This window comes from Loxodonta africana, chromosome 7 (genome assembly GCF_030014295.1).
Source record: "Loxodonta africana isolate mLoxAfr1 chromosome 7, mLoxAfr1.hap2, whole genome shotgun sequence".
Lineage (NCBI taxonomy): Eukaryota > Metazoa > Chordata > Mammalia > Proboscidea > Elephantidae > Loxodonta > Loxodonta africana.
Window position 1 is genome coordinate 26,904,637 of NC_087348.1, and position 21,203 is coordinate 26,925,839.

A 21,203-nucleotide genomic window follows, 5' to 3' on the forward strand; every position below is an offset into this window, starting at 1 on the left:
ATTTCTAAAAGAGATGCTTCACAGACAAATGTGCCAGTTCCGTAACACTGTTAATAAAGTCCCCAGGTGGTACATTTAAGCGTTCAACTACTAGCCAAGAAGTTGGTGGTTTGAGCCCACCCAGCGGTGCCTCAGAAAACTTGTGTGGCAATCTGCTTCTGAAAAATCACAGCTTGAAAACTCTATGTGCAGTTCTATTCTGCACACATGGGGTCGCCATGAGTCAGAATTTACTTGATGGCAATGGTTTTTGTTGTTGTTGTTGTTTGTTCCTTTTTTGTTGTTCTTGAAAGTTCACTTTTATTTTGGCCTTGTTCAAGTAAGTATTTTATATATCTCTATTCTCTGAAGAATTTTGCGTAATTTGACATTGTTCCTTGCTAAAATTTTTATAATTCACCTGTGAAGTCCTTTCTCCCTGGTGGCTTGTTTTATAACAAAGTTTTGAGGGTTTTTTTTTTTTTTCTGGATACAAGGTAATGTTGTTAGTTGCCATTGAGTCAGTTCCGACTCATAGAGACACTATGTACAACAATATAACACTGCCCGGTCCTGCACCACCCTCACAATTGTTGTTATATTTGAGCCCATTGCTGTCGCCACTGTGTCAATCCAACTTGTTGAAGATCTTCTTTTTCACTGACTCTCTATTTTACCAAGTAAGACTGATGTCCTTCTCAGGGACTGGTCCCTCCTGATAACGCGTCCAAAGTATTTGAGTCAAAGTCTCACCCTCCTTGAGCATTCTGGCTGTACTTTCAAGACAAATTTGTGTTGACCTTGGTCTGGGTTTTGTTGAAATATTAATTAGAGTCATTTTAACTACTGGCTCCAAATATTTGTATTATTTACACATTGTAAAATGATGAGAATAGTTTCTCCTTTGATTCTTGCTCTAACAGTAACTAAATATCTTGTTAGTTTTTGATGCTTTTGAATAGATTTAAAATACATTTATACATTATTTTATTTGTTTCCCGTAAGAGAGTGAGTCTAAATATTTTAACTGGCTATATACTCAAAAAGAGAGTCTCCTCTCTTAACAAATTTTTTGCTAGTTCCTGAAAATGTCATTTTTTCCCTTGCTTTTACAGTTTCTCTGATCTTTATTTATCAGGAAATTATCATTAGCCTTTGCCAGTATGATACTTGTCAGAAACGTGACTTCAATATTAATTCAACTTTATTTTAAGTAATTAGCCAGAAAACCAATCCAACCTATTGGGGTATTGACACCAAGGGTAGGGAAATTCAGAAGTCAGGACGTTTTATTTGATGATGGTTTACTTGGATTTGAAGGACAAAGTATCATGTACATAGAGAGGTATGGTATCAGCCTACCAAAGTAATGAAAAGTGGCTTACAAGAAAATAAGCAAATTTGAAAAAGATGTTTACAGAGTGAGAAACAGAACATTATCTAGCCTAATCAAAGACCTGGGTTGTACCGAAGATCTCTAAGAACACTGAAAGATTAGGGAATTTTTGATGAAGAAACTTGCTTACTAATTTTGTGTTTGGGTAATTTTCCCTGGTGCCGTCTAGTGTGTGAAAGATGTAAAACTCTACAGGTTCTGTGATAAAAAGAAACCATTTGGAAATCATTCAGCTAAGCAGCTTCATAGTGAAAGAGTAGTGACTGGGAAAGTCTAATTTTTTAAGGCTCAAGATGGATATTCTACATATTTTGGAAATAGCAGCATATATTTTTTCTGGTGATTTCCTATATCACATTAGGTGCAAACTCCAAGACAAAACCTTAATATAGACTCTTCTGACATCCATTTTCAACCCAAACTCCTGATCTCTGATATTCAATCTGATGTTAAAACCCATTCAATAAGTTGCCAAATACAAATATTGTATTTTTCAATTTTAGAATGCTCATTTGATTCTTTTCTATGAATTCCAATTTGAATAGGATGAAAAAAAAATATGCTGTTTTTATTAATATCTAACATTTTATTATTTTATTTAATATAATGTTAGTTATTTTAAGGCTTTTGCCTCCCAAATTTAAAAATCTTTCATCACATTTTTAAATATTTCACCTATTTTCAAAGAACATCTTAAAGTAGGCCTTTCATAGAATTCTAAGTACCATTAAAAGTAATGCCAAAATTAGTAAGAACGAAAATTAGCTATTTAAACCAAGGGTAACAGTGTTTTTCTAAAGATTAATTATTATTATTTTAATAGTGTTTTTCTAATAATTAATTATGCAACTAATTAAAAAAGAAATTAACATGATGTCAACACTCCTGCAAATTATTCCCTAGGTGTCCCTTTGAAATGAGCATATTTGGAACCCTTCAATTATTAGGTCCCCGATGCCATGAGAATATATTTAAAAGCTCTGGGATCTCTTGATGAAAGTATTCATCTAGGTTCTTTGAAAACATTTCTTTCCTTGGTAAGTAACTTCTGTGATTATTAGACTGGTTTTAGTGGTGCATAAATTAACTTTTGTGAATCTAAGAGAGAGAACCATTGATTTATGTCCCAAAAAGTGGGAAAGCACCTTTATCAGTCAGTACCATGCCCACACAGGTAATCCATCCTACATCACCCTTTGTGATATAGCTTCTCTGTAAATGTAAAGTATCGTTTGTTTAAATAAGCTTTTATATATGTATTACAGATAAGAGAACTGAAGCATGACTGGTTACCTCATATTTTGAATTAATTTAAATTTATTTTCTATCATAAGATTGTGTTGCTATATCTTTGGAACAAAAATAGTGACTCATAGCATTTTGATTGGATCTTTTCATTGATTACTATTTGAAGCAAGGATCTCAGGGCTGCCGTCTGTCTTCTCCTACCAAGACACTTATGCCTCTTTACTTCCCTCTCACCTTTGTGTAAATGGAATTTTTAGACCATTAGAAGGAATGATCAATGTGAAGTTTCAAGAAGTACATGCCCTGTTCAGTAAATATGTGAGCCATTTATTCCTCCCTTCAGCTTCCCTATGCCCTTCACCCTGTCTCACGGTGGCCACACTATTCACACTCTAATCCCCTTCAAGGCTACTGTCATAGGCCTTGATTTTGGACACACCTGAATTTTAATTGCAACTGCCAATGACATGACCTAATATGCTAAGACTTAATCTTCTCATTCAAAATAAAAAAATAATAATGGCGATTTTATCAACTAAAGAGTCTATGTATCACAATAAGGCTTTGGATTCAGATTCTTAGATTTCAATACTGTCTCTATTACATCCTAGCTCTCAAATTCCAAGTGCCTTAGTTCCTTATCTGTAAGCGCAAAATGATAATAATAGTATGTAGATCAAACATTTGTTGTTTTTGTTGAGACAATTAAATAAGATATATGTAAAGTGTTTAGAATAACACCTTGAAGGTAACAATCACTATATAAATGCTAGCCATTATTAATAAAACTTTGGCATATAGCCCTAGCTGTAAAATATGATTCAATGAGAGCAGTGTGGCTATTGAGACACATTTTTGATATTTTCCTAACTGTGTCAGTCTCTCTAACTTACCTAGACAGGTAGGTAAGTAGGTAGGTAGGTAGGTAAGTAGATAAATGGATTGTTGGATGGTAGGTGGACAGGGAGATCATTTTTTTTTTTATTTGATCAATACAGCAACCCTGTGAGTTGTTACCATTCTTATATATAAATAAGATAATTTATATTAATTTGTCCAAGATCCCACTGTACTCTTGTAGTCAAGATAGAATTCCAACCATATTTTTTCTAAGTCTAAAGTAAAGGTCTTATCTTTTCTAAATAGCCTAATTATGTTGAAAACAGGCAAACTAAGAGTAAGGTAGCTGCTGTCATGCTGTAGTGCTGCATCTCACTCACACTCTCGGATACAACAACATGACCACACATTGAATAAGTAATTAACACTTCTGATTCTCTGTAGATTCTCTGTGCCTGTGCCATAGGGTGGTTTTAAGTACTGAAAGAGATGAAGTTGATAGCACCGTCACTGACAGAGTTTTTATACATGTAATGAGCTAGTGACCCAAAAACATTTTTAATTCCCTACTTGAGTTCTCTGTGGCAACACTAACATAGCTCATTGGATGCTTTGCTCGTGTGTTTTTATATATTTTCAAGTCCATCCTTCAAGGTTAGCTTCAAATTTCTTACACTTCCAGGTTAAGTTCAAGTTTTTTCTACTGTTAGAAGTATTCTGAAACCCCAGAAACAGTGATTGACAAAGTTCTCAAAAAATATATATATACCCTGAATTATAAAAGCATAAAAAGTACTAGCAACTAACTATATTTCAGTGAGAAGGCCATATAGAATGATTTTATTTAACTTGAAGTTAACATGTAACTTTTTTTTTTTTTTTGGTCTATTTTACTCATTTAGTCAACTAATATTCATTCTGTCCTCGCTGGAAGCTGGACATTGTGATAGATGGAAAAATACGTATTTAAGTAATTTAATCAGCTTGGCCAATATCTTGATGGGATTTATCAAATTACCCTAAGTCCTTTAAAAAATAGACTCACAGCTTGTAATTAGTGACATTTATTTTTATTTTACTAATATTACTTTTACTATATATTGCTAAAAAATAAGAACAAAAAACAATTAGCTGGTGTATTTTTTATTATACCATTCCATCCATTTTGTAGTGAGAAATTGGATGGATGCAGTGACTAAAATATCTTGAGAGAAAAAGTAAATGGTGCCTTAATTCTCCTCATTCCAAGGCATGTTCAACAAGTCGCTTTCTGTTTAGTAAATATTGATTTTTCTTCTTTCCTTTATACCATCCTCAGTCTGTTCATTAATCCATCTAATCTTGTATTGCAACTATAGTATTACATTTCGGGTACAAAAAGGTAAGCAAACTCCAACATGCCCTCTGCACCCATGAAGCCAACCGTCCAATGGAAGAAATCATCATTAAATCAAACAGATTAAATAAAACTTGCAATCATGAAATTTAATATCTACTAAATTCTGAAATATAGCTGTCAAATTTTATATCTGAAGAAAACATTGATCTTTGGTTTCTTTATTTGGTTATTTGTTGAAACAATAAAAAACTTACAATAATATCTGATTTTATTTCTTTTTCATTATTATGATATTTTTGGATATTAAGATTCTCAAAACAAGAAAGAAAAAAAAAACACATATAATATGGATATGATAGAAGGAAACTACACCTTGGTGACTGAGTTTATTCTGTTAGGGTTTCCAACTCACCCCGAACTGCAGATTGTCCTATTCCTGGTGTTTCTGATGTTGTATGGTGTGATTCTAATGGGGAACATTGGCTTGATCATGTTAATCAGAATAGATTCCCATCTTCAGACCCCCATGTATTTTTTTCTCAGTAACCTATCCTTTGTAGACCTTTGTTATTCCTCAGCCATTGTTCCCAAAATGCTGGTCAACTTCCTCTCAGAGAACAAATCCATTTCCTATTATGGCTGTGCCTTGCAGTTCTATTTTTCCTGTACTTTTGCAGATACAGAATCCTTTATCTCGGCTGCCATGGCCTATGATCGCTATGTCGCCATCTGTAACCCTTTGCTGTATACAGTTGTGATGTCCCGGGGCATCCGTGTATGGCTGATTGTCTTGTCCTATATTGGTGGCAACATGAGCTCTCTGGTTCATATATCCTTTGCCTTTATTCTGAAATACTGTGACAAAAATGTGATTAATCACTTTTTCTGTGACCTCCCTCCACTGCTTAAGCTCTCCTGCTCAGACACCTCAGTTAATGAGTGGCTCCTCTCCACGTATGGCAGCTCCGTGGAAATCATCTGCTTCGTCATCATCGTTATCTCCTACTATTTCATTCTTCTCTCAGTCTTAAAGATTCGCTCTTCCAGTGGGAGGAAGAAAGCGTTCTCCACGTGTGCCTCTCACCTGACTTCTGTGGTCATTTATCAGGGGACTCTACTGTTTATTTACTCAAGGCCCAGTTCCCTGTATTCTCCCAACACTGATAAAATCATCTCGGTGTTCTACACCATTGTCGTCCCAGTGCTAAATCCACTGATTTACAGTTTGAGAAACAAAGATGTAAAAGATGCAGCTAAGAAAGCTCTAAGATCAAAGGCAGATTCCTCCTCATGAGACGTGAAGCTCCAGGGACTCACCCAATTCCCTAATTATAAACTCTGATTGGGAAACTGCAATCATTTTACCAGTACACACACAACTCCTCACACAAGGGATTTTACCAAGCAGCCAAATGTGTTTTCTTTTATATGCAGTCAAAAGCATTTCATAACCCCAGTATATAAGACTACATTTAAAAGTGTCACAATTGCCACCATATAAGTCAGACTAGTGTTTAAATGTTTCTAGCTTGGGGTTTATGCTCAAACAGGTTGCATCAGGCTGTCTTAGCACATACAGTAAATACATTGTGTGTATACGTGTGTGGGGGTGTGTCTCTATACAATATCCCATATACAAGGGTAGATTTCTCGATGCCAAAAGGAGCCAGATTGCTTTGGTTTACATGTCAACTGCGTGCCCAATTAATAAATAGCACCTTGAGCAAGCTACTTAATTTTCGTATGCCTGGGTTTCTTGTATGTGAATGGAGAAAATACAGTGACTACATTGTTGACTGTTGAATTACAAAGTGAATTCAGTGCTGTCAATAGTGCTTGAACCATTTTAGGCACTGAATAGATGTTAGTTATTGTGTGTATATCTTTATATAATATGCTCAATTTAATTAATAAAGGCATATCATACAATGAGATAACGAGAGGCAGGACTGCTAGGAAAGCAGTTATGGAAATATCAAATCCCAGTTTGCTGAATAGCAGTTCAGTCCCTTGCAGAGAACCTTCTGTGCCCAATCCACTCCAAAGTGCTTTGGGAATTTTTCTAAGTGGGAGTGGAAGAATATAGGTGGATTACAACATAAAACATTTGTTTTTCCTTTTTTCCGTTACTCTTTTTCTACACCGAAGTATTACTGAAGGTGTAAACAATCCTCCTACAGCATCTCAGAAACAGAAGAAGCGCTGACACTTCACAGGGTCCTACCTGCATCCTCATGAGGAAGTCAACCCACAGAGCAGAGCAGAACACCCAGGAAAAGGGCGTTTGACAATGGAAATTGAACCAAGTGCTCATTGGGAAATGTATTTCAGTAACTGATGTTTTTCTGTATATGAATATTGTTACATAATAATACATTTTGTAATCAGTGTTCTAGTAACATCAGCATTTAAAGGTATCTTTAAATCCATATACTCTTTGCTGTAAAAGCCCGCAAGGTACAGCCAAAGTCAATTATTAATATTTCCCCAAATTATTAACATACACAAGCATTTTTTCAAGTTATTTTTCCTGGCATAGCAGACCATACAAATGTCCAATTCAAAGGGCCAATACCCATTCATTTTGACTCACTAATGCCTGGGATATTGATTTTTCTGATGATTTCCAATTTTCCTAGATTCATACTTCATACCTTCCACATTCCAATTATTAATGGATATTTGCAGCTTTTTCTTGTTATTTTGAGTCATGCGACATCAGCAAATGAAGGTTCTAAAAGCTTGACTCCATCCACGCCATTAAGGTGCACTCTACTGTAAGGACGCAGCTCTTCCCCACTCGTCTTTTGAGTGCCTTCCAACCTAAGGAGCTCATCTGCTGACACTGTATCAGACAATATTTCACTGCTGTTTATAATATTTTCACTGGCAAACCCTTTTTCAGAAGTGGCCTGTCAGGTTTTTCTTCCTAGTTTGTCTTAGTCTGGAAGCTCAGCTGAAAACTTCTTGCCATGGATGACCCTGCTGGCATTTGAATACTGGTAGCATAGCTTCCAGCATCACAGCAACATGCAAGACACCACAGTATGACAAACTGACAGACGTATGCGGGTTTTAGTAACATGGCTTATAGTAATTTGCTTACATCTATTCCGTCTCTTTCATGACTGTTTTCTAAACAGAAACTCCTATACCATTTCAGATTTAAAAAGAAAAGATCAATGAGATAAAAAGAGGGGGAAAAAGTTGGATGTCATTTCATAATTGCACTAAGTCTACAACATTTTGTATATTAGTCTCCCTATCCTTTGCCACTTTTAGACCTTTCTAAAGTGTTTGAAATTAACCCTTTGAATTGGCATTTTCAAGAAAAATGACCATCTGTCAACCCCCCAATTCCAGATTCTCAAGTCAATAACTTACCTAAAGGGATTATTTAGTTCATTTCCCCCTAAAAACTTCTATTGACAGTTGTTTTGGTAATTATGTCATCGTGTAGTTTTAGTTATGATTATACCCATGTGTTAGAAGCAATTTTAATTCCTCTTGTGTGTTTATATTTCTACATCATAAAGCCATTTACTTCTTCTGTTGTCTGACATGATGTTCTAAACTCATACATTTACCTTTTTTGCTTATGGAAGTAAATATGTGTATATCCCTTCGCAATTAATATTCTGTATGTTACAAGAATTTCATACATGGTTTATAATGATCATGATAGTGTTGATAAAGATGAATATTATGATAGTAATGGTGGTGGTGGTATTTTTCTTTTTGAAATTTAGCAGAGCAGGAATTGCAATGTCATGGAACAGTGATGTCACAAAAGTTCAGGTAACTGATTTTTATTCTACCCTTTACCAAAATCTTGAGCAAGTCAATCCACTACTTCTACCATCACATTCACAGTTAGTACAAGGTAATAATGATAATATTTTGTAATAACTCACAGGATTGTTATAGGTCTCAAATATCTACTTAAGATGCAAAAGCATTTAGAAAAATTTAAAACATCACAAAATTGAGATGTTGGCTTTATTTACATAGAGCTCATGATGAAATCACTGGCTTTCTTATATTTTATATTCCACTTCTCAGAGATAATCATTCCAATTTATTTATTTCTTTATTCATTTTTGAGGAGTGGAACATTCCACAATATTAATTATCTAAAGAAGAAAACCTACTGACTTAAAAAACATTGGAATCATTTTTCTTTGAAAAAATGAAATAAATTATTTTTTTTTCTCAAATGTGTTGCTCATACATTAGCCCATTGAACAGGTACTCTAAAAGACAGTTAAACCTGCCTTAATATTCTAAAAAGATAATAAAAAATTTGTATTATTTACTGAGGACCAATCAACAAGGACAGGAATATGAATTCTCTTACACTTTTACAGAATTTGTTCAGAGCTTTTCATGTTTTTTCTTCTTTTTCTCGGCTCCCTATCTTCCCCAGTGTGTTAATCCCCAGTGAGGTAATCTCTAGAATTTACTCTCTCGACACAATTATTTATCCTATCTATTATCAGCTAACACAACTGAGGTTGACATGAAAAAAAAATCTGATGAAATACTTTATAACAATAGGCATCTGATTTTTCTTATAATTTGTTGACCTGTACTTGAATGCCAGACACAGCTCCATACAATTCCTGAAGCAATGACCAATTATGTGTTCTCATTTTTTATTGCTTTTTATATTGCACTCACTTTCTGGGTGGGACATTTACTAATCTCTGGCCACCAAATATAAAGGGAATCTAATATACGATTTGATGGACCATTTGCTGAAAACCTAGACTGTCTCTTTTATAGTAATAATGGTTTTAATTCATAGAGCCTCAGGAACATTTAATAATAAAGAAAATGTGTGCATACCTATCTAAATCTATTCTGAGTGATTGTATATGTGTGTGTACTTATATACATATATATATTTAAAACCAAACCCATTGCCGTCAAGTCAATTCCGACTCATAGCGACCCTATACAAGGGAGTAGAACTACCCCATAGGGTTTCTGAGGAGTGTATGGTGGATTCAAACTGCTTACCTTTTGGTTAGCTAGCTCTTAACCACTATGTCGCCAGGGTTTCCATATATATATATTTATATGTATATATATATATGTATGTGTGTGTGTTTATATATACACACACATTGTATGTATATGTACATTTGTGTGATTTTCTCTCTATATGTGTGTATATATAATTGTCTATAGACATGTATAAATAAGTGTGTATATATATATATATATATACACACATACATGTTTATACACACACAAACACACACAGGATTGTTTATTCTATCCCCTGCACTAGGACCATTTATGCATCATTCTGTTAATAACAGTAACATCTTAGGCATAATGTGTTTCTAAAAAAACTACAAGTGGAAACTAAGCATGATTATCTATAAGATTGCAGTAGTCATTAGATTGTACTAAAACTCATTTCACCAAGGAGCTTTATGACTTAAGGGAAGTATGTGTTCTTGGAGAATATATCAAGGATTTTCACATTATGACTTTGAGTCACAAAATAGTATGTGGCCTATTTTCTCTGAACTACAGTTTCTAGCACCCTCTACATGTTGTTTGTCTCATTCAAGATGCCGTTATATGCCATGGAAATAACAAAATTCTAGTAATGAGAATTAAAATTATAGTATGTCCAATTTTTTTTACTCTCTCACCATAAGTCTGTTTAGTCTCTGTTGTCATTTTCCCCCGCTACTGGACTAAGCTTACAAAATTTCCAAAAGGCTGAAAATTATGTTTTGGAGTGGATGGCATTTTAATACTTGATAATTAGTAAAAATAACACTAATAAGTACATAATCATGAGAAGTATTTAGATCAGATATGTGGGACATTTTATGTCACCACTAGTATTCCAAGGATTTTTTTTCAGAAAGTTCAAAACCAAAAAAAAAACTATGTAATGAAAATTTTCTTTCTTCACTCTATGAAAGCATTGATAGTATTAGTGTAGCAATTATAACTTTTTAGCAACAAAAGGGTAAATGCAGTTTTAATACATAATCCCTGTCCCCAGTAATGTTTGTAGGTTGACTCCATTAAGTATGAAAAGCATTAGGAAAAGAGCTATAGAACTTGAAAAACAATACTTTTTCTAATATAATACTTTCCGACCTCCTATTATGTCTAACTAAAACATGATTACTGACTCAATCATTTAGTTAATAATTAATTCGTTTGTTCAACTATTTATTTGATTTTGATTTAGCATTTTTTGTAATTCTGTCTTAGCACTTAGATTTGTACCATCTCTACCCAATTATTTTCTAACTCTGTTCTCAATATTTCCTTGTGGGACATCTGTTGCGTTTTTTTAAGATATGTCTTTGTATGAATTATTTGTTTTAAAACCCAAAGAGCATTTTAACATCATATCAGTTTTACATAAACATAATGCTAACTTCTCACCATAAAAAAGATTTCCTATGATCTAACTTTCCATATTTTCTAAGCCTCGTAATGCTCTATCTGGCCATCTCAAGAGTTTGGGTCTTGATAATACGTGCCACTTCCTCTTATTATTTCATTTCTTCTTGTAGTGCTACTGACTGTATTGCAAGAGGAAGAAGACATTGTTTCTCTCTCATATGAACATATATGTCATGTTTTCCAGCAACGTGTGATAAGGGCCACTCTGTTTAACAGTGTTATTTGGCATATAACTGCTGAGTGAACATTTAATACATATATATTATGGTGTTTTGTACTGCCTCAAAGGAAATACTTGAGTTTGTGTGTGTGTGTGTGTGTGTGTGTGTTTAGTGGAATATTGTGATAGAAAGAACAGTGGCCCCCCAGGGGTGGCAACATCCTAATCCTTGGGAACTGTGAATACGTTACTTAAAAGGGACTTTGCAGATGTGATTAAAGTTATGAATCTGAATCTGGGGATGTAGACATTAGCCTACCTTACTCTAGGTGGGGCCAGTTCAATCACATGAGTCCTTAAAAGAATAAGAGGAAGAAAGAAAAGTAGGTCAGAGAAATGCAATGACAGAAGAAGGAACAGGAGAAAAGAGCCATGAGAAGGACTGAATTTGCTATTGTTGGACTTGAAGGCTGATGGGGCCACAAGCCAAGGTACTTGGTGACATCTAGAAGCTGAGAATGACCTTCAGCTGGTAGCCAGCAAGAAAATAGGGGCCTCAGTCCTACAACATCAAAGAACTGAATTCTCCCAACATTCTAAAATGACCCTTCCCTCAAAGACTCCAGAAACAAAAGCAGCCCTAATAACACCTTAACTTTAGTCCTGTGAGGCCAGTGTTGGACTGCAGCCTACAGAGCTGTAAGATAATGAATTTGTGCAGTTTTAGGCCACTCGGTTTCTGGCAATTGGTTGTAACAGGAAAAGAAAACTAATAAAAGGATTCACATAAAATGATGTGTGAGAAGTTGCAGACCAGCTCACAGTATACCAGTCGAACCCATGACCGCTTCTGCTGTACAGGGCAAAGGTTTGAAATATTCAACTTCTTAGCCTCCCTTCCGGCAAAATATGGGTAGAAAAAAAAAATATGGGCAGACAACTCAGGTCTTGCTACTGAGATGAAAGTAAATGTTAGCAAGTGCTATGGCTTTTGTTTTCATTTTATTTCATTTTTGGAAGGTTGAAACATTCATATCTAAGAATAGAAAAATAGGAAGATGTGAGAGATTTGCCTCTGATATAATACATTTCAAAGCCCTGGACTAGTTAACCCATCCCCCCAGACATTGCTGTGTGAAATATATAAATAAGTTTTGTTTTATATGTCTGAATGCAATTCTGAAGAAGATAATATCAATAATACTAATGTTCTACAATGTTTGGGGGTGGAAAATTTATCTTTAGTATGTTTTCCAAGTGGTGCAGAAGACCTTTTGTGATAAGAAGTGTGTTCTCAGATTTGAAGTGTGGCGTCTGGGGTCTTAAATGATAACAAGCAGCCATCTAAGATGTATCAATGAGTCTCAACCCACCTGGATCAAAGGAGAATGAAAAACACCAAGGTCACAAGGTAATTATGAGCCCAGGAGACAGAAGGGACTACATGAACTAGAGACTACAACATCCTTACACAAGAAGAACTAGATGGTGCCCGGCTACTACCGATGACTTCCCTGACAGGGACCACAACAGAGAACCCCTGAGGGAGCAGGAGAACAGTGGGATGCAGACCCCCAAATCTCATAAAAAGACCAGACTTAATGGTTTTACTAAGACTAGAAGAATCCCAGTGGTCATGGTCCCCAAACCTTCTGTTGGCCCAGGACAGGAACCATTCCAGAAGGCAACCCTTCAGACATGGATTGGGCTGGACAATGGGTTGGAGAGAGATGCTGATGAGGAGTGAGCTACTTGCATCAGGCGGACACTTACGACTATGTTGGCATCTCCTGTCTAGAGAGGAGATGGGAGGGTAGAGGGGGTTAGAAACTGGTAAAACGGTCAAGAAAGGTGAGACTGGAAGGAGGGAGTGGGCTGACTCATTAGGGGGAGAGTAAGTGGGAGTATGGAGTAAGGTGTACATAAGTTTATATGTGAGAGACTGACTTGATTTGGAAACTTTCACTTAAAGCACAATAAAAATTATTTAATAAAAAGTGTATTCTCAGAAATGCAGTTTTGGTACTTTAGCGAACATGATATGACTGAAAACTTAGAGTACTCCAAAAAATGATTTTCTGTGATATGCAAATATTGAATATGCTCTCATATGATGTATAAAACTTTGTGGCTATAGACAGCTTGAAATATTTCAGTCTGTTACAAGAATTTAATATACTTAAAGCAGCAATGGGGGCAGTAATAAGAAAAGTCTTAGAATGGTCCATTTCAACATTCTTTACATGCAACATTCAGTGACATTAATTTTTCTTATTATGTTATTCAACCATCACCATAATCAATTTCCAAATATTTCCATTACCCTTAACAGGAGCTCTTTGTCCCCTAAGGAATAAACCCCCTTCTGCCCACCCCTGTAACCACTGATAAACATTTGTCTCTACACATTACTATTCTAAATATTTTATGTAAAAGGGATCATACGATATTTGTCCTTTTGTAACTGAGTTATTTCACTCAGCATAATGTTTTAAAGGTTCATCTGTGTTGTTGTTACATGTGTCAGGACTTCATTTCTCCTCATGGCTGAGTAATATTCCATTTTATAGACGAATCACATTCTTTTTCTACATCCATCTGCTTGCAGACATTTAGAACACTCTTGCTTTCATTTATTTTGGGTATATTCTTAGAAGTGGAATTGCTGGATCATATGGGCATCAGGATTGGAGGAAGACTCATTAACAACCTGCATTATGCAGATGACACAACTTTGCTTGCTGAAAGTGAAGAGGATTGAAACGCTTACTAATGAAGATAAAAGGCCATAGCCTTCAGAACGGATTGCACCTCAACGTAAAGAAAACAAAAATCCTCACAACTGGACCACAATAAATGGAGAAAGGATTGAAGTTGTCAAGGATTTCATTTTACTTGATCCACAATCAACACCCATGGAAGCAGTAGCCAAGAAATCAAAAGACACATTGCATTGGGTAAATCTGCTGCAAAGGACCTCTTCAAAGTGCTGAAGAGCAAAGATGTCACCTTGAACACTAAGGTGTGCCTGACCCAAGCCATGGTATTTTCAATTGCATCATATGCATGTGAAAGCTGGACAATGAATAAGGAAGACCAAAGAAGAATTGACGCCTTTGAATTGTGGTGTTAGCGAAGAATATTGAATATAACATGGACTGCCAAAAGAACGAACAAATCTGTCTTAGAAGTACAGCCAGAATGCTCTTTAGAGGCAAGGATGGCGAAACTGCGTCTTACATACTTTGGACATGTTGTCAGGAGGGATCAGTCCCTGGAGAAGGACATCGTGCTTGGCAGAGTACAGGGTCAGCGGAAAAGAGGAAGACCCTCAACAAGGTGGATTGACACAGTGGCTACAACAATGAGCTCAAGCATAACAACGATTGTAAGGGTGGCACAGGACCGGGTAGTGCTTTGTTCTGTTGTGCATACGGTCACTATGAGTCGGAACTGACTAGACAGCACCTAACAACAACAACAACAACATGGTAATTCTATGCATAACTTTTTGAGGTATACCCAACGTTTTTTCTCAGCAGCTGTACCATTTGACAATTCCACCAGCAATGGATAAGTGTTCTGATTACTCCGTGTCCTCACCCAAACTGGTTCATTTTCACTTTTTTAATCATAATCATCTTTGTGGGTCTAACGTAATACCTAACTGTAGTTTTAGTTTGCATTTGGCTACTAACTGATGATGTTGAACATCTTTTCATATGCTTGTTGGCATTTGTATCGCCTTTGTGAAATATCTATTGAAGCCCTTTTCCTATTTTTTGATTGTGTTGTTTTTGTTAAGTTGTAGGGGTTATTTATATATTCTACATATTAAACCCTTATCAGATATATAGTTCCCAATAACTTTTCCCCAGTCTCTAGCTTGTCTCTTCACTTTGTTAATACAGTCCTTACACAAAAATCACTTGGGTTTTTATACATCAGCAATAAGAAATCCAAAAAGGAAATTAAGGAAGGAATTTCATTTGCGATGGTATTTAAAAGAATAAAATATCTAGCAATAAATTTAAACAAGGAAGTAAAAGAATTGTAAACTGTAGACTATAAAATGTTATGGATAGACATTAAAGAAGATCTAAATAAATGGGAGGATATTCTGTGCTTATGAATAGAGGACCAAACGTTGTTAAGATGCTGACACTACCTATACGATCTGTAGATTCAAGAGAATTTTTAAAAAATGTTTAACAGATATGTTTTTAATCATTGTAGGAAACTCTTGAGTGGCAGTCAAAATTTCAATTAGAAAATAACCTGGGAATGGAGTCGTTCCCCAGGGCAGAGACCTTCTTCTATTTAAAGAAGACTAGGTTCTGTAATGAGTTGGAATCAACTCAGATGGCAACAGGTTTAGTTTCGGGTTATTTGTGCTGAGAGTAGAGTATCTTTTAGATGGTGGTTAACTGCTGTTCCAATAAAAGTGAATTATTTAACTGTTACAAAAAGCTTATTTGTCATTTTATCTCATTCCCTAAAGGTAAGCATGAAATTTTCCTTAATCAAACAGGTAAGCATGCACTATATTTATCCAAAATCAGTTTATTTTCATGTGTATCTTTATTTTATATGCAGTGGCAAAGAGCATTCAATTTTAGAAAACAAAAAACAGTAATTTTTTTTCAATTTTGAACACTGTTCAGATAGTCTTTGTACATTTCTTATTTTCATGATTATGGGATGAAATGAGAATAAACTGAGAATTCAGTAATATAATAAGCCAATATACCAAAACTTACTGGCTTCACCATTATCATCATCATCCTATGTACTAACATTTGTTGATTGATTGCTATATGTTAAGGATGGGTGTAAATATTTTACATGTATTAAATCTATGGATCATATCTCATAAAAACCAAACAATACATGTATAAAGAACAAGATTGTGAATGGACATAATTGAAATGCATTTGTTTCCTTCTGGTATCTAAGAAAGTATTTGTTTGTGAAGAGTTAAGTTCCATGATTAATCTGAAAATACGAGGGATATGTTGGTATAGTTTTCTTTTTATCATTAGAGACTTCTACTAGAGGAAAAATATCTCTGAATTGCATTCATCAATTTCTAACATTCATTTCCTATCTTCTATTTAATTTTAAACTTGCTGTTAATTCAAGCAAAATATTAACATATTAGTGCTTGAACCAAGGAGGTTAGAACAGTTAAGCTCTGGGGTACTAGCAAAGGATTGTGATGAGATTTTATTTGATAACAAAACCTCTGCCCCAAACAGAGTGTGGAGATCAGAAAAATAAACATAAAGTGTTTGAATAAAAATAGACATGCCAGCATGTGTATCTAGTTATTTTCTTTCTGAGTTGTATAAACAGTAGTTTCCAAAGATTTGCGGAAGTTGGATAGAATGTGAATAATTATAATATTTCTTGCTTTAATACTGGCTTTACATTGAGAATCATTTTTGATTTTCATAACACCGTTTCTCCTTTTCACCAAAAGAAAAAACGGTCTCAGTAGCTGTAGGAGATGTAGAACACTAGATTCATGTTTGCAGCTTCAGGTATTTCTGTTTCTTGTTAACTGTTTCTTCCCAGCTTAGTTTTAGGTTTCTTTTCAAATGTACTGCCTTGCTTAGGCAATGGGAATAAGGCAGAGAGGGAGTCTAAGACTGAGAGAAGAGTTTATGGAAAGATCAGACAAAATAATGAGGGTACAGTTTCTGAGGACGATGGTCAGATCAAGTGTGGTGACACGATGCATGGTGTTGAAAAACATTCAACAAACAATTTTGATCGTCTTTTGTGCCTTAGGCTCTAGAATGAATTACACAGGTGAATAAAACATGGTTATAGTTTTATAGAATGGAGAAGTGAAAGTATGGGTTGTATAGTATAAAGAACTCAAATCATATTAATATTATGTGTTAGACGATAGTTTCTGGCCATCCTTAAGACTCACTTATAGTATCTTTAACATTCCCTACAATCCAATTTTTATTGGGAGAACCGCATCAGATGATGATTGTGAAAATAACTTTAGTGCTTTACTATTTAGTCTAGAATATTGTAGATCCTACAGTAAGTGGTTATTTGATTTTCCTTTACTTAGTCACAGAAAATCCATAGAATGTCCAGATTTTGCTACTGTCCCAATTGTGTCTCCTCTAGGACATAATACATGCTTAACATCTTTAGTATGTAGTTGTAGGTGACTCTCCTCTTTGCAATGAGTTAATCTCCGTTGACAGGCCCCAGGGAGGTTGGAACAGTTAAGTAGTATAAACCCACTGCCGTCGAGTCGATTCTGACTCATAGTAGAAGCCAAATGGCTGGCAGTTTGAGTTACCTTGGCGTGCCTTGGAAGATAGGGCTGGTAATCTGCTTCCAAAAGGTCACAGCCTTAAAAACCATATGGAGCAACTCTGATAACCATTCTAACTCCTGATAACCCCACGTGTTCTCTACTCTGAACACGTGGGATTATCAGGAGTTAGAATGGTCTCAATGGCAACTAGTCACAAAAAGCAACCATCTGTATTTACTTTCAAATTAATTTACACAAAGAAGTTATCTAGCAATACTGAAAACAATGAGGTAATGTGCTAATTCTATAAGTGTGAATAAAATGAGTATTATTCTTTAACATAAAAAACCCATACAGAAAGGAAAAAAAAAAAAAAAGCACTATTAGATCCATAAATCTAGTAATGTTGGAAGGCAGGTCAGATATTAAGTAGGAGCCCATTCTTACTTAGTACCTGGAAATTATTCTAAAGTCTCAATCAATTTCATTCATTTACATGATCTAACAAATAAGTTATTAAATCAAGTTCTGTGGCTGCTAACTGAAAGGTCAGCAGTTCATAGCCACTAGCAGTCTGCTTCTGTAAAGATGTCAGCCTTGGAAACCCCATGGGTCAGTTCTACTCTGTCCTATAGAGTCTCTATGAGTTGGAATCAACTCGACAGCGGCAAGTTTGGTTTTTTGGTTATATGGGTATTAATAAACCATGCTTTGTTGAATAAACACTATGCACTGCATAGGAAAAATATATTGAATTCACTAAGAAGCTTACAATGTAGGAATGGGGTAAGAAAAGTGCATAATAAAAATTGACAGTCACAGTTTAACACTCACGTGTGTGCAGTATGCAGTGTGTGCAAGAGAGCTGACTGAAGGGCACAAATGAGGTTGGCAGAAAGAGAGCAAGTAGTGACTGTGGGATGATTTAGGAAAATATGGATGAATTGTGGTTAATGTCCCTCTTATAGAACAGGTGTGTATGCAGAATATTAAGAGGTGGGCATTCTAGTTCAAACTGCTTTTGCACAAATCCTAGGTGAACTTGTGCCTAACTTATGCCTGACTACAAAATGTGCTTACAAATATCACTTCTGACTTCACAGACCTTACACTGAAACATAAACACAGATTTTAAGATCAAATGCCAGCCCATAACATTTGGTAATTAGCTCATCATCACGTTTTATAACAAAATGGCCTTGATGAACTTTATGCTAAAGCAAAACGAGACTTTTTGAGATACCACAGGAAAACCAAAATTTCCTATTAAATACATTTAGGTGGTTCAAAACTGTGATAAATGACTTGGAGAGTATTTGGACGACAAAATTAATTCAAAACTGATAATATTGGAAAACAGAGTGGAGAAGAAAGCATTCCAAGAAAAAAAAAATGGAGTAATCACTACCATTGGGAAAAAAAAAAAAAAAACATTGAACATAATCTCAAATTTTGAGATTTTGACTGTTTAGATGAATAGCAAAATTTAAAATCACATATGCCATCAACGGGAACAAAGAAATATAAGGAAACCCTTAGCAGGGGAAAAGAAAAAAAAAAAGGAAATATTTCTTGCAGATTTATTGAGCAATAATTTAAAAATACACTTGACCATTGTTCTAGAGCAACTGTCATTTATAGGGTTTGTTCCTATATGGAGTTGGAAAAATTGTAAGGCATACAATTCCCAGTTTGCAAGTGAGCATGCAAAAGCCAAGAAAGTGAATAACTTGTATTTCTAATTTAATCTTTCCTACAGATGAAATGTGAAGTGAAAAAAGCTGAAGGCAATGTCTCTACAGTGATGCAATTTGTACTGCTGGGATTTTCTGATCTTCCACATCTCCAAGGATTTCTCTTTGGAGTGTTCTCCATCATTTACATAATTATTATAATTGGAAATAGCCTCATAATAGTACTAACCAGTCTCGATCCTGCATTACAGAAACCCATGTATTTTTTCCTGGCAAATTTTTCCTTATTGGAAATTTCTTATGTAACTGTCACTCTACCCAGGATGCTAATGAATCTTTGGACACAGGACAGAAGCATTTCTGTGCTGGGATGTGCCACCCAAATGTGCTTCTTTCTTATGCTGGGGGCCACTGAATGTTTCCTCCTGGCAGTGATGGCTTATGACCGCTATGTGGCCATTTGTAACCCTCTGCACTATCCTCTAGTCATGAACCAAAAGATGTGTGTCCAGCTAGCAGTTGGCTCCTGGATCATTGGCATCCCAGTCCAGATAGGGCAAACAACTCAGGTTTTCTCTCTACATTTTTGCAATTGTAACCAAATTAACCACTTCTTCTGTGACATCCCTCATATCATCAAGCTGGCCTGTGGGGACACTGCTGTTCATGAGATGTCTGTCTATGTAGTAACTATATTGATCGTCACTGTCCCTTTTATGTTGATACTTGCCTCCTACAGTAAAATCATCTGCACCATTTTAAAGTTGCCAACAGCCTCAGGACAGGCTAAAGCCTTCTCCACATGTTCTTCTCACCTGCTGGTTGTGCTTTTATTCTTTGGATCTACTACCATCACCTATTTAAGACCCAAATCCTATCATTCTGCAGGAATGGACAAGCTACTCTCTCTTTTTTACACCATAGTGACTCCGCTGTTTAATCCCATGATATACAGCCTTAGAAACAAAGATGTTATTGCTTCACTGAGAAAATTCTTTCTTAAAATGTAGTAGGATGAGGTCGAAACAACCTAAATCCCCATCAGTATTGGTCAATCATAAAGAGAAATAAAGTCCTGATACCACAACATGGATGAAATTTGAAAACTTTATTCTTAGGGAAATTAGTCAGTCACACAAAGACAAATGCGTTGTTTTCTCACTTAAAGGAAATATGCAAATATACAGAAACCAAAAGTTAGTAGTGATTATGGGAGCAGGGAGAAAAGGAGAGTTTTTACCTAGGAGGCATAGAGTTTATGTTAATGGTGGTGGAATAATTTGTAAAAGGGTAATGATAACAGTTACACAAGAAGAACGTATTCATTATCACTCAATTATGCATGTAGAAATTGTTGAGTTAGCAAATGTTTTGTTGTGTTTATTTCACTCCATTTTGAAAGTACTATGATGAGCTTAATTATTAACATTTTAAGTGTGTGTCACACAGTTATGAAACATTTCAGGTCTCCACATTTCCCTGTTAACAGGTCAATTCTAGCTTATGACGTACTGTGAGATACCTAGCCTGAAGTTTACTGTGCTTGAGTGTATACTTGAAAAACTGCTCTAACTTCACTGTTCCGTATCTTTACAATAATCTTCTTGTATAAATAAAAGTGTGATCTGTTCTGCACTTTCTTAGTAAAAACTAAGAGCAAAATTCAAGCTATTAATATATTTACATATTCTTGCAACTATACAAAATTAGTTTCCTTAATTAATCAGTTGTCTGAATTTTCATACTTGTATTTTTTAGTATCCTTTTCTGTTTCTATTTCACAAATTTTGGGCAATAGAAAACAAAAGCCATTGTGT

The 21,203-nt window shown here is 35.3% G+C and overlaps 2 protein-coding genes across 2 annotated transcripts; both read left to right on the forward strand.

Moving 5' to 3' along the window:
- Window positions 1–4,913: 4,913 nt before the first annotated feature.
- Window positions 4,914–6,134, forward strand: LOC100661609 (olfactory receptor-like protein OLF1). The gene has a single exon (XM_064289079.1). It carries the CDS (start codon window positions 5,149–5,151, stop codon window positions 6,094–6,096), a length of 948 nt encoding a protein of 315 aa, XP_064145149.1. The 5' UTR covers window positions 4,914–5,148; the 3' UTR covers window positions 6,097–6,134.
- A 12,886-nt stretch (window positions 6,135–19,020) lies between these two features.
- Window positions 19,021–20,396, forward strand: LOC100662251 (olfactory receptor 10AG1-like). The gene has a single exon (XM_064289080.1). The coding sequence runs from the start codon at window positions 19,452–19,454 to the stop codon at window positions 20,394–20,396; it is 945 nt and encodes a 314-aa protein (XP_064145150.1). The 5' UTR covers window positions 19,021–19,451.
- The last annotated feature ends 807 nt before the right edge of the window (window positions 20,397–21,203 follow it).